Source organism: Rhinoderma darwinii, chromosome 3 (genome assembly GCF_050947455.1).
Source record: "Rhinoderma darwinii isolate aRhiDar2 chromosome 3, aRhiDar2.hap1, whole genome shotgun sequence".
Classification (NCBI taxonomy): domain Eukaryota; kingdom Metazoa; phylum Chordata; class Amphibia; order Anura; family Rhinodermatidae; genus Rhinoderma; species Rhinoderma darwinii.
The window spans coordinates 20,841,973-20,861,051 of NC_134689.1; the positions used below are offsets into that span (position 1 = coordinate 20,841,973).

At 44.0% G+C, this 19,079-nt stretch overlaps 1 protein-coding gene across 3 annotated transcripts in view; it reads right to left on the reverse strand.

Annotated features, from left to right (window-relative positions):
- Positions 1-5,195: 5,195 nt before the first annotated feature.
- The window catches only part of CYFIP2 (cytoplasmic FMR1 interacting protein 2), a 51,610-nt gene continuing 37,726 nt past the window's right edge, over positions 5,196-19,079 (reverse strand). For all 3 annotated transcript variants that reach the window (XM_075856099.1, XM_075856100.1, XM_075856101.1), the window contains 16 exons: positions 18,606-18,759; positions 17,859-18,015; positions 15,598-15,694; positions 13,725-13,801; positions 13,201-13,309; positions 12,914-13,033; positions 11,642-11,841; positions 11,364-11,451; positions 10,497-10,640; positions 10,158-10,248; positions 9,901-10,031; positions 9,421-9,493; positions 9,026-9,120; positions 8,073-8,311; positions 7,129-7,276; positions 5,196-6,404 (listed from right to left, as the gene is read on the reverse strand). In XM_075856099.1, the coding sequence (XP_075712214.1) occupies positions 6,237-6,404; positions 7,129-7,276; positions 8,073-8,311; positions 9,026-9,120; positions 9,421-9,493; positions 9,901-10,031; positions 10,158-10,248; positions 10,497-10,640; positions 11,364-11,451; positions 11,642-11,841; positions 12,914-13,033; positions 13,201-13,309; positions 13,725-13,801; positions 15,598-15,694; positions 17,859-18,015; positions 18,606-18,759 (2,091 nt within the window). In that variant the 3' untranslated portion in view covers positions 5,196-6,236. The remainder of the gene's footprint in view (positions 6,405-7,128; positions 7,277-8,072; positions 8,312-9,025; positions 9,121-9,420; positions 9,494-9,900; positions 10,032-10,157; positions 10,249-10,496; positions 10,641-11,363; positions 11,452-11,641; positions 11,842-12,913; positions 13,034-13,200; positions 13,310-13,724; positions 13,802-15,597; positions 15,695-17,858; positions 18,016-18,605; positions 18,760-19,079) is intronic.

The window sequence follows — 19,079 nt, forward strand, 5'->3', positions numbered from 1 at the left end:
GCGCCGTAACTATTGCCAACACTACCTAAACACTAGTACATAAAGTAGGCACATTATGCACAAAGTACACACAGTACACAAAGTACGCACATTATGCACAAAGTACGCACATTATGCACAAAGTACACAAATTAGGCACATTATGCACAAAGTACGCACATTATGCACAAAGTACGCACATTATGCACAAAGTACACACATTATGCACAAAGTAGGCACATTATGCACAAAGTATGCACAGTACACAAAGTACCACATTATGCACAAAGTACGCACATTATGCACAAAGTATGCACATTATGCACAAAGTACGCACAAAGTACGCACATTATGCACAAAGTACACACAGTACACACATTATGCACAAAGTACACAAAGTAGGCACATTATGCACAAAGTACGCACAGTACACAAAGTACCACATTATGCACAAAGTACCCACATTATGCACAAAGTACGCACATTATGCACAAAGTATGCACAGTACACAAAGTACCACATTATGCACAAAGTACGCACATTATGCACAAAGTACGCACAGTACACACATTATGCACAAAGTAGGCACATTATGCACAAAGTACGCACAGTACACAAAGTACCACATTATGCACAAAGTACGCACATTATGCACAAAGTAAGGACATTATGCACAAAGTACGCACATTATGCACAAAGTACGCACATTATGCACAAAGTACGCACATTATGCACAAAGTACGCACATTATGCACAAAGTAGGCACATTATGCACAAAGTATGCACAGTACACAAAGTACCACATTATGCACAAAGTACGCACATTATGCACAAAGTATGCACATTATGCACAAAGTACGCACAGTACACACATTATGCACAAAGTACGCACAGTACACAAAGTACACACATTATGCACAAAGTACACAAAGTAGGCACATTATACACAAAGTATGCATAGTACACAAAGTACACACGAGTATGCACATTATACACAAAGTAGGCACATTACACACGAGTATGCACATTATACACAAAGTACACCTTGTAAACACATGAATATGGACATTAAACATACATGAATATGGACATTAAACACACATGCACTTACCTTTTATGTCTTCACTGCAGCTCTTCTCCTGCTCACAGCACAGAGCCCGCCGACAGTCTCCCCTCCCCCATGTCCCGACAGCTAGCAGCAGAGGAGAGATGTTTAGAGCAGGCAAGGGGGGCTGGAGGGGGAGCTTCTATAGCAGCACAGACCACGGCTGCTAAGTAGAAGCAAAGCTCCCCTTGCCTAACAGGTGCGGTCCTGGCACCGGGGCTCCCTCCGGTGCTAGCGACGCCACTGGGCATGAGGGGGTTCGGGCGGTCATAGGCCCCCTGGGAGCCTTGGGCCCCCTGGCAGCCTTGGGCCCCGGGCGACCGCCCGAAATGCCCTAATGATAATCCGCCACTGGGTCCACCATCCGTTAATACACAACATGTACACGTCCACTTTTAATGTCATTGTAATCTTTGTTGTAATCATTGTACACACAGGACATATGATCAATAATGTTTAATAGGTTATTTGTGAATGATCCCATAAGAAATAGACCCTGGATGGCAAGAGATTGGCTCCAAAATCATCTCCAAATGGGGTTGTCTTTTGCTAAACCTTCGGGGCCTATTATTGTGTCAGAGCCTGGGCCGGGCCCTCTAGTGAGCCTGTCCGACCTTGTTGGTCCATAGAATTTCTCCACTCTAAGGGTATGTTCACACGGCCTATTTACGGACGTAATTCGGGCATTTTTGCCCCGAATTACGTCTGAAAATAGCGCCTCAATAGCGCTGACAAACATCTGCCCATTGAAAGCAATGGGCAGACGTTTGTCTGTTCACACGAGGCGTATATTTACGCGCCGCTGTCAAATGACGGCGCGTAAATAGACGCCCGCGTAGAAGAAGTGACCTGTCACTTCTTTGGCCGTAATTGGAGCCGCTATTCATTGACTCCAATGAATAGCAGCGCTAATTACGGCCGTAATTGACGCGGCGTTCAAGCGCCTGCACATGCCGGTACGGCTGAAATTACGGGGATGTTTTCAGGCTGAAACATCCCCGTAATTTCAGCCGTTACGGACCCCCGCCGTGTGACAGGTCACTTCTTCTACGCGGGCGTCTATTTACGCGCCGTCATTTGACAGCGGCGCGTAAATATACGCCTCGTGTGAACAGACAAACGTCTGCCCATTGCTTTCAATGGGCAGATGTTTGTCAGCGCTATTGAGGCGCTATTTTCAGACGTAATTCGGGGCAAAAACGCCCGAATTACGTCCGTAAATAGGCCGTGTGAACATACCCTAAGGTTTCATGCACACGACCGTGCTCGTAATTACGACCCGTAATTATGGGCACGGCCGGCCGCGGACAGCCGGACGTTTTTACGGGCCGTGCTATTATTATAAAGTATGGGAGCACGGTCCATAAAATAAAAAAATATGACAGGTCATATTTTTTTCGTCAGGTTCCTACGACACGGACACCCTCCCGTAGACATACGGGAAGGTGTCCGTCGGCCATAGAAATGAATGGGCTCGTAATTACGGGTGATTTTACGGTCTTGTGCATCGGACCTAATAGAAGGGAGGTCCGCAGTGGGGAGATCCCCCACTGTCTTACATGCGGTATATGGATAGGGGTTGTCTAATGATCGGGAACGAGCGTTCTGTGAAAACTTGTTTGCCCGATAATTGGCCCGTGTAAAAGGGCCCTAAACCAGACAACCAATTTAGTCTAGATTGGTGGATTTTCAATTCTATGTCCATGTCCCGCACGCTTGTCAGTGGAGTGCACACTTAAGAGAGCACAATTCCAGTAAGAACATTGGAATAAGGAATTATTATTTATGCAGTTTCCTAATATAATCAATGAAGCAGCTCCGAAGGAGTGTTAGGGTATGTTCACACGCAATGTTTTCAGACGTAATTTGGGCGTTTTACGCCTCGAATTGCGCATGAAAAAAACGGCTCCATTACGCCTACAAACATCTGCCCATTGCTTTCAATGGGTTTTACGATGTTCTGTTCCCACGAGGTGTAATTTTACGCATCGCTGTCAAAAGACGGCGCGTAAAAAGACGACCCCGTCAAAGAAGTGCATGTATCATAGGGGTACCCTCCACAGGTCTAGGACATATGTCTAGTGCCCCCAGGCCATGCTGCTGTCACTGACATCCACCTACTTCCATAGTTACAGGCTACCACTGTTAAGGGGGCACTGTTGCAAACTGCCTCCATTTAGGCTGTCTCTGTTGTGGAGGTACTGTTGCACTTTTGAGTAAGCTGTTATAGGAGCACTGTGGTTGGCTCTGTAATGGTGGCACAGGAAAAAGAGGACATATAATTGCTCTGTTGAAGAGGCACTGCTGCAAATAGACTCTAATATGGGGACACCGTGGCTTGCACTGTAATAGTAGCAATGTAATTGGCTCGGTTATGAAGGCACTATTGTACTTGATTGTAAACTTGGGGATACATAGTTGATTTCTTTTGGGGTACGGGGTTCATATGAATGCTCGTTCCTGATCATTACCTTATGTAAACAGTGCAATCAGCCGATGAAAGAGCAAACGGATGTTAATCGGCTGATAGTATCGCCTATGTACACAGGGAGATGTGCCGCCGACATGATGGAAATGTATGGGGATCAGCGATCGTAATAACATTCGCTCGTCCCAATACATAGCTGCTTGTAAAAGGAGCCAACGAGCTCCGATCAACGAGCTGTCTCTTTGATCAGCACTCGTCTTTACGGCCCATATTGATCAGTGAAAAAGCACCCTTAGGCCGAATTCAGACGACCGTAGTATGCGTCTGTATGACGCCCGTTAAAACAATGGCCGTCACACCAACGCATCTATTTCAATGGGGCCATGCACACAGCCATTGTTTTAACGGACCGTGTGAAGGGTGCGTTGAAAAATACAACATGTCCTATTTTCTTCAGTTTTCACGGATCCCTCGATAGACTCAAGTCTATGGGGATCCGTGAAAATGGGACCCGCACGGGTGCAACTGGGATGTGAAAAACGCCAGTTTTTCACGTCCGAGTTTGCACTCGTTCGTGTGAATCTGGCCTTAGCGACATTGAAAAACACTGGCTAGATCTTTTCTGTGAGTGGCATATGTTGGGCATCAAACAATGCATCTGTCTGAGCACTTATCACTTCAATGACCACATTCAAGCTTTATCTCATGTAGATCTGGATACCTCTACATGAATGTGACAAGAAACAGGATGTCTTCTGAGTTTCTGCTCTCAAAGGGGATTAGTACAGGTGGAAAACTCACTGATCTCAGACAAGAAGAATGGAGCTTTATATGCAAAACTGCAGCCAGATAGTTCTGGACGGTGGCTCTATAGTTATGGAGATCCATAACAGGACTGGTTTCTATATGTTTGAAGATCTGACAGACATGATTTAATCTATAGACTTCACTGTGTTTACATTTGCTCGTCACTTCACATACGTAATTGTTGTTTGGCGTCTGTTAGGACTCGTGCACACGTGCGTACAAGTTCCGAAATGTGCAGAGCTATAATACGGCACACATAGAAGTCCATGTATGAAAATGTTATGGACATGCTTATTCTTGGTCCAGTTGTGATGCTCACGTGCCCATAGTAGACGCTTTAGGCATTGGACAGGGTACAGCATGGGCATCTGCGAAGTACCGTGTGTTGACACCTTTCTATCACAGACAGCGGTAACCTTTCAGCAAATTGTGTTACGGTAGCTCTTGTGTGGGATCGGACCAGACGGGCTCGCCTTCACTCCCAACACACATCAATGAGACGTGAGCACCCATGACCCTGTCGCCAGTTCACCGTTTGTCCTTCCTTGGGCCCGATTTTGGTAGGTCCTAACCACTGCATAACGGGGACACCACACAAGTCCTGCCATTTTGGAGATGCTCTGACCCAGTCATCACAGTTCGGCCCTTGTCAGAGTCGCTCAGATCCTTACATTTGCCCATTTTTCCTGCTTCCAATACATCAACTTCAAGAACTGAATGTTCACTTGCTGCATAATATACCGCCCCCCCCCACCTTGTCAGGCGCCATTGTAACCACATAATCAATGTTATTCACGTCACCTGTCAGTGGTCATAATGTTATGGCTGAACATAAATATAATGCCCTCGACATAAATAAACTCAGTCACTCGTCTATCTATGAGAATTTAACTTTGTTTTTATTCACAAGCGAGAAAGCAAAATAATTTAACATAAGAACCGTGTTTTGTAACAGTGACTTTATCTTAAAATAAAAAAACAACCCAAAAAAAAACTATAAAAAAATTAAGTTACCACAATCCATGAATACAATTCTGTTGACCAGTGATAAAAAGAAAAAAATATACATCAGCGATACAATATGACTGCGTATGATGAGCGATTAGTGGACGACATTGGTCGGCCTCTCTGCCCCATACTGGTAAACTGAACCCATCAATAACGTGTATAAGTAATAGAGAAGTTGGCGAAATATTCTTCAAGCGCAGATGAGATTACCACAACACTGTACAGTCACAATAAATAGGGCAGGTCACCTGTATGTGGTTAGCCACTGATGGAGCGGCGATTTAAGGGGGTCCTCTGGAATTTACAACTATAGCCAAGATGTGCTTATTTCTATATGTCCCTCAGTAATACGGAGGGCAGATTCCGGGGATCATGGCTATACACGCTGATATGTTTACACACAGCAGGTCTATCGGAAGAAGCAGGTACATAGACTTCTATTTGAACACTCATCTATGGACATGCTGGTAGTGAACATCCGTGCTGATAGCAGTGATCCCCAATATCTAGTCTTGGGGTCCATATGACAAATTTTCCAAAGGTAAAACTCATCCTTTGGTAATTATTAATAGCTTTACAGCAAAATAATGGACAATCCCTTGAAGCCCCGGACTCATGTCTATGTTTATTAGATCAAAAAAATACTTCAAACCAGTATAAAACCATTGATACTGCTCAGTCTTCACGAAAACCTCGGCAAACTCTGGCGGCGATTTAATTATCAGTAATTAACCACCACAGACCCTGATAGGAGTGATAGTCAACACACACCCCTTTACATGGCTACTTCCTGTACAGTCCTGTTGTTTCCATAGCATCGTGAAGGTGTACGGTGAAAACAGGACGAACATGCACCACAACATTATGGAATTTGTCAAAATCGTCCAGTGAGTTTTGTCTGCGATCCCTTCAGCAGGTAGTAGCCAGTGACTGATGGATGGGGGGTTGGAAGCACCGTACATGTTCCACCGTGGAACTGTCGCTCTCTATGGACTTCATGTATTTGTTCAGGACTGCAAATATTTCATTGTTCAGGATCTGATACTTTCGTATTCGGTCTGCCATTTTCTTCAGGGGCTGGAGATAAGATAAGATATAACAATAATTGTTCAAGGCATAATTTACGGTTTATCTTTTCTGAATTACACAATTGTATAACACTCCTGGCAAAATTGATATACTGTGTTATATTTAGTGCAGGGCCTGAGGGGGCGGTGAATGACACAGCGATATCACTGTGGTGTTCTTTGAATTACAGTGTCATGCTCCGCCCCTTGGGCCCTGAATTAGGCATAACACAGTGTATAAATACTGACAGGAGCGTTCCTTTAAAGGGCAATTCCCTGATATGTAAGGAGTTATCTGGGCTGGGGGCTGTTTCTTATACTGATGACGTATCCACAGGATAGGTCATCACTTTATGATCAGTGGGGGGTCCGACATCTGGACCCCACACCGATCATCTATTCCGGGCGCCGTAAGCTATGCAGTAGTACTGCCGGAAGCAGAAGGCTCCGACCACTGTATAGCAACCGTGCTGCAGTACTGTAGCCCTGCTCCTATTCAAGTAAATAGTAACCAACTATCAAGCAACCAACACAGCCGCTATACAGGTCAGAGCATTCTGTCTCCGGCACCGACCACTGCATAGCTTTTGATGCCCGGAACAGCTGATCGGCGGGGGTGCCGGGAGTCGGACCCTGACTGATCACATATTGATGGCCTATCCTAAGGCTAGGCCATCAATTTTGAGGGACTGGAAAACCGCTTTAAATGTCATGCTCCAGGTGACTGTACTTACAACATTTTTTATAATTTCATCCTTCCCATCCTGCCTCTGGACTTTCAGAAGGTGATAGCAGAAGTCAAACAGATCGAATCGGCGCTGCTGTCCAAGAAGCACAATGATGGCACAACCTGCCCAGTTCAACCCATCACCAAAGCACTGTCTACAAGAGGAATCACATAGGTAAATGATAAAAAAAAAAAGGAAACTGTATTTACTGCAAAATAGTTGTTGCCCATAATTTGTTAGCAAGGTGCCCCAAAAAATAAGATTAACTCAGTTTGTCCCACTGCTGGGTCCCCCAGTGATTAGCTGTAATTTGTGGTTTAGCAGCAGCAAGTGTTCAATTTCCCTGCAGCACCTCCGCAGGGGAATCTAAGTATTACATGGTGCCCGTTTAAATCAATAGGCTGTCTGAGTAATTCCCTAAACATGATGGGTCTTCCAGAGCAAGAGAGACTCTCTTTGTAGCTATTCTCTGCTCTGTCTAATAGTTGAACCACCCCAATGGAGGTTTCCCCTTTATTCTCAACACCATAATAATGTGAAGGAAGCCCCCCGCTCCATAACAATAATTATTGTATAAGCTCACACCACTACATTCAGAGACAGTGCTTGCCTACCCCATCTCCACTCTGTTCCTTGCTTTCGATTGGAGGAGAAAAGGGCAGTGTGATCTCTGATCCTTAACCAAAGTATGCCCCCATTATCCCAAGTTATTTTGACTTGCATGCAGTTTTATTTGGGATACAATATATACATACTTTTATATATATATATATATATATATAAATATATGTGTATATATATATATATATATGTGTGTGTGTATATATATATATATATATCTATCTCTATATATATTCGTTTTTTACCATTATGTTTAAGAATCAATAAAATTGATGTTCGCCTCCTAGTGGTGGACCTCCGCTGTCTACCATACAATAAGTTGCACTTACTCAGCTGTAAATTCATTGGTCCCCACAGGAATACAGTAAACAAACTGCATGGCGCTCCAGAGACGGTGAAACTCCACACATTCATCTACATGCATCACTCCATTAGTGGGGGGAGGTCCACGCCATATAGGATCCTGTAGGTAACTGCGTATCCGAGTCAGGATAACTTCAAACATGGAGAGACCACAACAAAGTCTCTCCTTGGTCAGTAGGTCACCTTCCCTGGCGATCGCAATTTGCTGTAATAGATCATTGAAATATAAAACATGGATTTTTCTCTGTGACATGTTATATATATTTTGGTAAACGTTCTCCTGGGAGTTTAAAGGGGAACTCCATTAAAAACTTGTAGCCCATTGTAGTCCACCAAACGAATTTGGGCACTTCTTTTAGTTTGCTAGGCAATATTTGCTTAGCAACAGGAACAGCAACCAGTGGAAGACTATAATGGACTTTTATACTTTTGTAGTAGAATCTTTAGTGGTTCATATTCAAGAAGCTCCACCACAGGATTTCTCCTAGGAAGATCGTTAAAGTGGATCTTTCCGCTCTCCTGACTTGTCAGCTAGTAAATATTTGGATTCCCCATGAAACAACATTGCTGGAGCATCTTTTCTTAGAACGCTACATTGTACCGTTCCTCTGTTACTCCTCATGGAAATGTATGAATAAACTGACAACTAGGTGTTACATTCCTTTTGTCACTTGGGTATGGCCCTGCACAGTCTGACACTGGAAGCACTGATTCAATAGTGTCAGAGTGTATAGAAACACGCCCCATTGACAAGGGGAATGGTAACACCCAGTTGTCAATTTATTTATGCATTTCTAGTAGGAATAAAAGAGGAGCGTCACAAAACAAAATCCTATGAAAAGATACTCCAGAATTTTTACTTCATATGGAATGCAAGCAGCAGTGTCATTATTGGTGGTAGTTGATGAGATTTCTGTACCTGTGGTGTGCCCAGTCTCTCAATTAATGGGACGAGATGCAGTGGAGCATACTTGGCTTCAAGCCGCTTCATCCTCACCTCCAGACGTTCCCCCTCTAAGTGAGACAAAACCAAATGTGAATACATCACATATAACAGGTTTTGCACAGCAAAATATTAGCCCCAGTGCACACGACCGTCTGTGCCGCCCGTGTCCCTTCCGTGATCCGTGGAAAGACAGGACATGTGAATGAGTCCACTCGGATGCCGTGAAAAACCGTGAAAAACTTGGTCGTGTGCAAGCGGGCTTAGAGAGTCCAGGTGTCCTCAACCCAATGGTGGATATCTAGGACATATTAAGTACATTTTCCAGATCTTTCTATTTGCTTATCCATATTCTGACAGATAGGACATACCTTTGATGTACACACGAGGTAGGATATTCTGGAATGGAGCTGCATGAAGGAGATCACATACCTCCTCCTGGGACTAGCAAAGGGAACAAGAAGAAAATGTGTATAGCAAAAAAATATAGTGTGGAGGATAAATTATACTGTAAAGGGGAGACTTATCAGGACACTCTCTTTTCTAAATGTAGACACGATGGCGATAAAACTGATCCAGCAACTGAAACAGCCGTTACTGCCGCGTAAAACTAAGGACGGCCGCACATTAGCATTGGTGAAATGTAGGATTATATGGTGTCCATTTATAATCATGAATAGCTTTCTACTCTGGTTAATACAGGGTGGTCCCAAGCGACGCCAACTTGCCCTAATGTGGCATATGGAAAGGGGTAACTGAATGGACAACCCCTTTAAGAATTATTTTTATATACAATTTTCTATAACTTATAGGTGCAGTTATTTACTTAATATAGTTCATGAAGTTCTCACCAAAGCTTGTTCGATTAGCAGACAGAAGAGCACTGCGTTTCCCACTTCTCTCAGGCTCTGGAACACATCGGTCTTCAGTTCAGCATACTCAATGATGTCCTTCAGCTGATGGTGGAAGAACTCCAGGATGCCTGCAAGTGACAATAAATGATATACTGTCCTGCAATGTACAATATAATCGTCAGGGAGAAATGGCTACCACTGTATTAGAATGATCCCTTCTCCCAAAACCTTACAAATTCTATTCTATGCTTTACCTGGAGATCCGTACTCATGGCGAGGCAGGCGACAAATTTTTGGCATGACCTCAATGAGAGTCTTCACATACTGCAATATAGTTCCTTGAAGCTGTAGAAGGGAAGATAGAGATGTAACAATGATAATATCATAACGTGACAATATTACACTCCGCGAGTCTTCTTGTAGTCAGAGATCGCCTACCATGTACTGAACCACACACATTATTTAGATCGATCCAGTCACCCGACCGAATAATTTCTCTACAATTGCTCTGTTTATTTATTGTGTCCACCCCACTGTATCTGCCCAGCCCAAGGTTAAAATAACCACAAAAAAACATGGTAACCGCATCTTACCAGGCTTTTGACGATCTTCAGTAGCTCCTCCATCACCACAGCAATCCCCTGGTAACCCAGCAAGCGGCAAATGGTTTTGAAGTGGGGTGGACCCACAAAATTTCGGTATGAGCTGTATATGTGGCTGTAGGCTATATTGAGAGGCTAAAGATAAGCAGTAAAGAAAAAAAAACCATCAAAATTAAACTGTAAGGCCCCATGCAACGACCTTATTTTCATCTATCCGTAAATACGGATCCGTATCTACGGAAGGGAGTCCGTATTTGATCCCAGGTCCGTATTTGATCCGTATATAGGGATATGTAAAAAAAAGAGGGAGGCTGCAAATGATGCCACCAACATGTTGCATAGCAACGCTACGGATGTGCATCCGTAAACGTCCATATTTACGGAAGCACCCATAGGCTTCTATGGGAGAGTCCGTGCCGTAATTACAGACAAGAATAGGACAGGTTCTATCATTTTTTCACCATCCGTAAAAATACTGAAAGGTGTCCGTGGCCAATAGAAAGGAATGGGTCCGTAATTACGGATGAAATATACGGTCATGTGTATGGGGCCTATGAAAGAAGTGTAGTAATATTGGAGTACCCCAGTCCATGTCTCAATGTAACCTCAATTACTCTTTAGGAATAAGATAATGACATGTATCAACTGTGTGGAATAGTGTAATCGAACATTACGCCGCATCCTGCATATAAAGGTATACCATACAGTATCAATTTTTGTTTTAACATGGGAACCTATGGGGGACGCATGTCTCTGTATGCCCATATAGTGACATATGTCAGAGGTTTCTGTCAGGACATCCTCGTGACGTATAGAATATACCCTTACGGACCGATTTCTATACTAGTAAACACTTACCTTTGACCCATACAAATAATAAGGCTGAACATTGGCTGGCTTGTCTCTCTGCGGCTCCTGTGTGAAAGGGATAGCTGTACGGACAAACCTGAGGAGTAAATGGAACAAGTTAGAAACGTCCAAACTGATTCATAAAATGAATAAACTAAACTAAGTAGGCGAATAAATTAACAGCCATGGAGCACACCGGTAAGTGCTGGCCGTAAGATACACCGTCATGTGCAGAGTAAATAAGGTTTTCATCCCATTTATGGGTATATACACAGTATTTAACCCACCGGTTGGTTGAGCCGTTGTAGCAATAGTTGGGTAAGAAGTCAAAGTTGAGTTCCCAGAAGACGTGCAGTGTGTTTCTCCCATATGGAGCAGATACATTGTGATTGGCCTCCCGAAACATGGCGTCAAAGCTGTCCAATGTTAAGTGCTTGGAAAGCAGACGGTGTGTCAGACGATTGATGTCAAGAAGCCACTCCAATTCCTAATGACATGAAAAACAGGGAAGATGGTTATTATTAAGGGATGATTATGAAAGGTCATGGAAGGGAAACATTTCCTTACCCACAGAAATCCACAAAAAAAGCACTAGAAAAATGACATCCTGAGTAGTTGTTTTAGAGCATTTCTTATATAGTAAAATTCTGATAATCCAGCATCCCTGGAACCACTCAATTGCCGGATTATTGGATCTTGCAACCAAGCAGATAAGTCCATGATGGTACTGAATTTGACATGTCAGCACATTACCCTCAGCACCCCTCTATGGGTTTTTGGTGCTTCAACATCAGCACTTTCTCATTAAAGCGGTTTTCCCATAATCAGTATTCATCACCTATCCACAGAATAGGTGATAAACAACTGATCGGTGGGGGTCCAACCGCTGGGACCCCTAACAATCACGAGAACGGGCTTAAATTGCCGTTCCCAGGAGCCCCATAGGAATGGAGCAGTAATGCTCATATGCTCAGCCACTGCTCCATTAATTTCTATATGGCACTCAGCCGCCCACAGAAATAAATGGAACGGTGGTCATGCATGCACACTCACGCTTCATTCCTATGGGATAGGTAATAAATAATGATTATGGGGAAACCCCTTTAATGTGTGCGCGTGAGTCAGACACAGCTGGGGTGCCAAGATATGGCACAGACAAGTCATCGCAGACCCCCTGAAAAAGGCAAGTGTCTTGTAAATTTTTGCAAATCCAGCATTACACAATTTTTATGATGCATGCCAGATTAGAAGAATTTTCTGAACCATTATTACCGAAATTTTACTGAAATTTGTATTACTGCAGATGTAGTACATCTCAAAATGGACACCAGGCAATATTTCATTTCCCCTGAGGTGGCGCTGCAGTAGAATTGAACACTTGGTGACGGATTGCCTAACAGATTTCGACTGATTGCTGGGGGTCTCAGCAGTAGGAAACCCTTTGATTTTTAGCCTATTTTTGGAGGATCCTTCCCAAAAAAAAAAATATGATTTATTTTTTTAAAGCAGACAACCCCATTAAGGACTTAACCTGATATTACCGCTGACAGATTACTCACCACAATAGAGGTTAGATCCTCACTCTCAAAGCGACTGATCGCCTGATCCAGAGATTTGTACATGGCGGCTGAGATTCGCTGAGTGATCAGCCTGTTTAGGTCAATAGATCGGCCCAGCAGCTGTAAGGAGGATAAATATATGGATGCAGAATTTCAGGCATAGGAAAACTCAACTATTTATATATTTTAGGGGAAAATCTTGATATCTATTGTATGAAGTCAGTACAACGAGGTCCAACGACAAAGGCATTGTAAGGTTCTTAATATACAGATGAAGGACTATGCACCTGTACGTGTCGCTGTTTCAGCAGTGTCTCGTAGCGATTAGATGGCGGGTATGGGATGATCACTCCATAGTTCTTACATTCTGCCCGGAAGCGTTTATCCAGCAATACACTAGACGAAAGAAAGACCCTATTACCCCGGCCAATTTTGGCTGTTGCAACGAGCGCCGATCAACGAGACATCATTGATCGGCGCTCGTTTGCCCCTGTCACACGGAGCTATGTATGGGGTGAGCGGTCGTTACTCTGATCGCTCGTCCCCATACATTATTATCATGTCGGCAGCGTGTCTCCCTGTTTACACAGGTGGATGTGCAGCCGACAACGATGATATTTCAGTTTTTTAAAACGATACTATCAGCAGATGATCGAGCGTTTGCTCGTTCATCTGCTGATCGCTGCTCTGTTTACACAGGGCAATTACCAGCAACGAGCGTTATATGAACACTTGTCTGCCCAATAATTGCCCAGAGACAGTTTACATATAGCTCATCCATACAATCTATAGTACTAATACTTATCTATACCTGCCAGACATGGCCTTGTAGTAGGCGAAGATCTGGTCTGATAACTTGTACACAAACTGGTCAAAGCACAAATTCACCTGGAATAGAAGGAAGGAGTTAAATTGAATTATGCTGAAATCCTAGAATATAAGTGTGTGAAGTTGTAAAAACAGTTAAAATATGTCACAAAATAAACTATCTGGCCAAAAGTATGTGGATACCCCTCCTAATTATTGAGTTAAAGTGTTTCACCCACACCCATTGCAAACAGGGCCATAAAATCAAGCACACAGCCATGCGATCCCCATAGACAAAACATTACTAACAGTATGGGTCATACAGAGGAGTTCAGTGACTTTCGACGTCGCACTGTCATAGGATGCCACCTTTGCCACAAGTGAATTTGTGAAATTTCTGATCTGAAAGATCTAACCTGGTCACTTGTAAGTGTCATCATTAGTGGATGCGTCTAGGAGTAACAGCTCAGCCACATAGAGGTAGACCACGCAAATTCACAGAGCGGGTCCTAAAGTGCGTGGTGCATAAAAATGGCCTATCCTCTGTTGCATCAATTACTGAAGATCCAAACTGCCTCTGGTAGTGACATCAGCACAAGAACTGAGCGTCGGGAGCTTCACGAAATGGGTCTCCATGGTCCAACAACTGCGCACAAGCCTAAGATCACCATGCACAATGCCAAGAGTAGGCTGGAGTGGTGTAAAGCACATCGTCACTGGACTCTGGAGCATCGTGTTTTCCGAAGTGGTTAACCACGTTTCACTATCTGGCAGCCTGATGGATGAATCTGGCTTTGGCGGTGAAGGGAAATCTTAATGCTTCCGCATACAAAGATATTTTAGACAATTGTAGCTTCCAACTTTGTGGGAATATTTTGGGGTTTGGCCCTTTTCTATTCCAGCATGACTGTGCCCTAGTGCACACAGCGAGCTCCATAAGACCGCTTTTCCACGTAGCGTAAACGCAAATTACAGCAATCGCATTGTGTGCGGAAATTCCGCAGCATTTAGTGGATGAAATTAAGAAAATCTCATGCCCACGCTGCGGAAGAAAACGCTGCGTAAACGTTAATAAATTGATCTGCGGTGCGGAATTTAATTCGGCAGCATGTCCATTTATGCTGCGTTTTTGTTGATTTTCTGTGGGTTTTCCCTACAAAAAAAAAATCATATTTACTCAGAATGTCCTCCTTCTTCCTGCCGTCCGCCCTCCTGGGATGACGTTTCATCCCATGTGACCACTGCAGCCAACCACAGACTGCAGTGTTACATAGCCTGCAACGTCATTGTTGGAGGCCGGACTATGCGGAGAGAAGACGGAGGGGGTAAGTATGAGCGCTTTTTTACGTAGTGGAAATTCTGTCCGAAAAACCGCACCATAATGTGGTGCGATTTTTTAGACAAAAGGTGCTGCGTGTTCTCGGTCGGATACGCTGCGTGATTTTTACGCAGCGCATCCGACCCGTGGAAACCTGGCCTAAAGATATGGTGTGAGGTGTTTGGTGTAGAAAAACTTGAGTGGCTGAAAAGAGTCCTGACCTCAACGCCATCCAACACCTTTGCGATGAACTGGAACTGGAACTGATTACAATTCAGACCTTTTCATCCAACATAAGTGCCTGACTCACAAACACACTCCAAAATCTTGTGGATAGCCTTCCCAGAAGAGTGGGGGCTGTTATAGCAACTCCATATTAACACCTGTAGTTATGGAATGTGATGTACAACAAGCTCATATAGGTCTAATAGTCAAGTGTCCACATACATTTGGCCACATAGTGTAGCATTCATAATAAAATAATGTCATCACGTATCACGTGGAGATCGCTGCTGTTTGTCAAGTAAGAACTGACAGTCGCACAGAGATTGCCACTTACCTCAGCTTCAATCTCATCATAGAGGAACTGCTTCTTAAACTTGGTTAAGGCGTAATAGGCACTATCATTATACAGGTCAAGGGGATACAGAACGTACCTGAAGAAGGAGCAGATTATACCAATTATTTTATGTATTTCTATTCAAAATACAATTCACCACAATGAAACATGTTGCACATAGTAAAGCAAGTACAGATAATTCCTCCAATACAACTGTAAAGTACAGAGAAACAAAAGGCACCGACAATGCACCTGGCTGAGTTTTCAGTTTGAGCTGCCATATTGTATTTTCCAGGGTTATGTAAAGAAAGCTTAACCACTGTATAGTGAAAAGATCTGCAGCTTTCTAATATACTTGATGTTTCCGTTCTTCGTCCCTTTTAAGATTTCTGCTCTGAAGAATTTATGTTTGTATCCACGGGCTGGAAACACGCATAATAGATTTTACCTACTCATTAATACATTGTAGCAAACTATGACGGAGTTTGGTGCTGATGATATATTTAGCTCACAGAGGAATTGTCTACATTTGCAAACTCTCAACTGCGAGGAGCCGTTCACATATGTCCGTTGTCCCTTTCAGTTTCCCTCCAGCTTGTTGCAGAGAATCCGGAGGGAAACTGATGCTAGAACGGATCCCATAGCTTCCTATGGGATCTGTTCTAGCACATGCCACATAAGTTGTGGCGCCGTATGGCGCTCGACCTGTGCAGAAGCCGGATCCAAAAACGTTACCTGCAGCATTTTTGGGTCCGGCTCCCAGGGAGGTCCGGCGCCGTATCCTATCTTAATTCACTGTTAGCCGAATGAACGACGGGTGCTGCCGCATCCAACTTCCGGCAGCATCCGGTGTGGGAATCCCCGGCCAGAGCATTGGCAATGCTCTGGCCAGAGAGCAGGAACGGAATTTAGTGGCAACTATTCCACCCCTATAGATAGCGCCACCACCCACTGTATATAGCGCTACCTCCCCCTGTAGATAGCGCCACAGTTGCTCCCTCGACGAGTGGAATCCCCGGCCAGAGCAGGGGAGCCCCTGACGTCACTGTCCATATATGAGCAGTGATGTCAGGGGCTACTCCTGTAGCGGAATGCCCTGCCAGAGCGTCAGCAACACTCTGGCCAAAGAGTACGCTCTTAGAGGTAACCCCTGATGTCAATGCTCATATATGGACAGCGACATCAGGGGCTCCCCCAGGTGGGGCGGTGGGTTGTACTATCTACAGGGGGGTATGGATGACACTATCTACAGAGGGGCATAGGTGGCACTATCTACAGAGGGCACTGTGGCATTATCTACACATGAAATTCATCCGTTTTTAAAACGAACAGTTAAAATTGGATACACAAATGGGTGACATTCGGCTATAAAAAACGGAAACACAGAACGGATACAAAACAGATGCAAAACGGCTGTCAAAAACTGACCGAGACGCCAGTTTTTAAGGGCTGACACCTGGACCCTGTCGTGTGAATAGAAATAACAGCAATCCCTGCGTGGTGTGGGGTGGGTAGGAAATGTGGGGTGGGATTGGGTAGCTGTAAAGGTGCCAAAAACTAGCTACTCCCTGAAGTTAGGGCTAGTGTTTGGAGTCTTTGCAGGCTCCCTTGACTGCTTCGAAGATCTGATCTGAGGTCAGTGGACAGCAGCTGCCTTCTGGGCTCTCCCTCTGAGCGCCGGCCTTGGCGCTGCAGTGAATATGACACACATGACATTACAATGTGTGTGTCAGACTTCAGTGTAGCCCCGAGGCTGGAGCAGAGGAGAGCCCTGACACAACAAGTATCTAATCTATCATGTATCCAATCTATCACAAACTATGCACCACTCTGATAAAATTGGCACATTTTCAGACCCTAGACGACCCTTTTGGTGGACCATTGTGGTAAAAACTGATGACAACTAACAACAACTGACGACAACTGATGGTTTTGTAGTAATAATTGTGAAAAAGCCTGATGGCAACTGATACATTTTTGCATCAGTTTTTGGATCAGTTGTCATCACTTGAGAGACAAAAAAACCGGATATATGTGAAGACACCCTGAGAAGTATTGGGTCAGTTCACACTGAGTTTGTTTGCCACTGATTACGACACAGAAACGGTGTGGGAATCTGCGCCAAAAAGTGGGGGGTCTAACCACTGGAACACCCACCAATACTGAGAACCAGGTGCTCTGTCCTTGCTTGGTCAATGCATGCACAGCCAATATCTATTGAAATGAATAATATTAAAATGGACATCTCTGCAGTATCTTACTCCATCATAGAAGGCTCCTTGGTCTCCAGGATGTGGTCAGTAAGAATCCAAGGCATGGACATCTCAATGGGGAACTGAATGCGTCGTCCCATGGTGAGTTCAAGGAAGAATTCTCGGAACCAGAGCTGAGACAGGTCACAACACTGCTGGAGAGCCTCTGTAATAAATCAAGATTAAATCTATCAGTCCCAGTATAAATACATGTAGCAAACATGAAACACCCTCATGGCAGTTTTCGTTGTAGAAACCCGCAGGTAGAAATACTGTCAAGAGGACCCTGACATGTGTGCTTTAGTAAATACCAGCATTCCCCATAAAATAACAATTCTGGATTTTTTCTTAAAAAGTTGTGTTGTGCTGTTCCTCTGTTATTCCTCCTGGAAATGTTTTAATAAATTGACAGCTGGGTGTTACCGTTTCCCTTGTCAATGGAGCATGTCCTTACACCCTCTGCCACTGTCCAGACACACCCTATTGACAAGGGCAACGATAACACCAATTTGGCAATTTATTCATACCTTTCCAAGGAGGAAAAAAACAAAGGAACGGCACAACGCAGAGTTATAAGAAAAGATGCTCCAGGATTTTTATTTTATGGGGAATTCAAATATTTAGTAAAACAGACATGTCAGGAGAACTTACAGGTAATCTTTAAAAGAATACGAGAGAATAAGGCGAGCCTTATTGTTCAACTCACAGAATGGCAAATACTGTTTTTGTGTAGGGACAGTTTAACCCCTTACGCACCGCTGAAGTTGAGCAGGTGAGTGAAGAAGAAGGAATGTTTGTGGAACTCCTCGATAGCCTGTACGATTGGTCCATCCAGGCTGCTTCGTAATGTCTTTTTAGAGCCGCTTTTATCCGCTATGAGGGATTCCAGCATTGTGCGCACCATGTACAACTATAAGAAGATACAAGTCATTAACTATACATGAGAGTAAGGGTCTTTTTACACCGGCCAATATGGGCCGTCTAAACGAGCGCCGATCAACGAGACAGCACTTGATTGGCGCTAGTTTGCTGCTTTCACAAGGAGCTATGATCAGTAATGTATGGGGAGGAGCGATCATTACTACGATCGCTCGTCCCCATGCATTTCCATTATGGGAGATGTGCTGCTGACAACGATAATATTTTGTGCTGCATAAACGATACGATCAGCCGATGAACATGCGTTTATTAGTTCAACGGCGGATCGTTGCCCTGTTTACACAGGGCAAT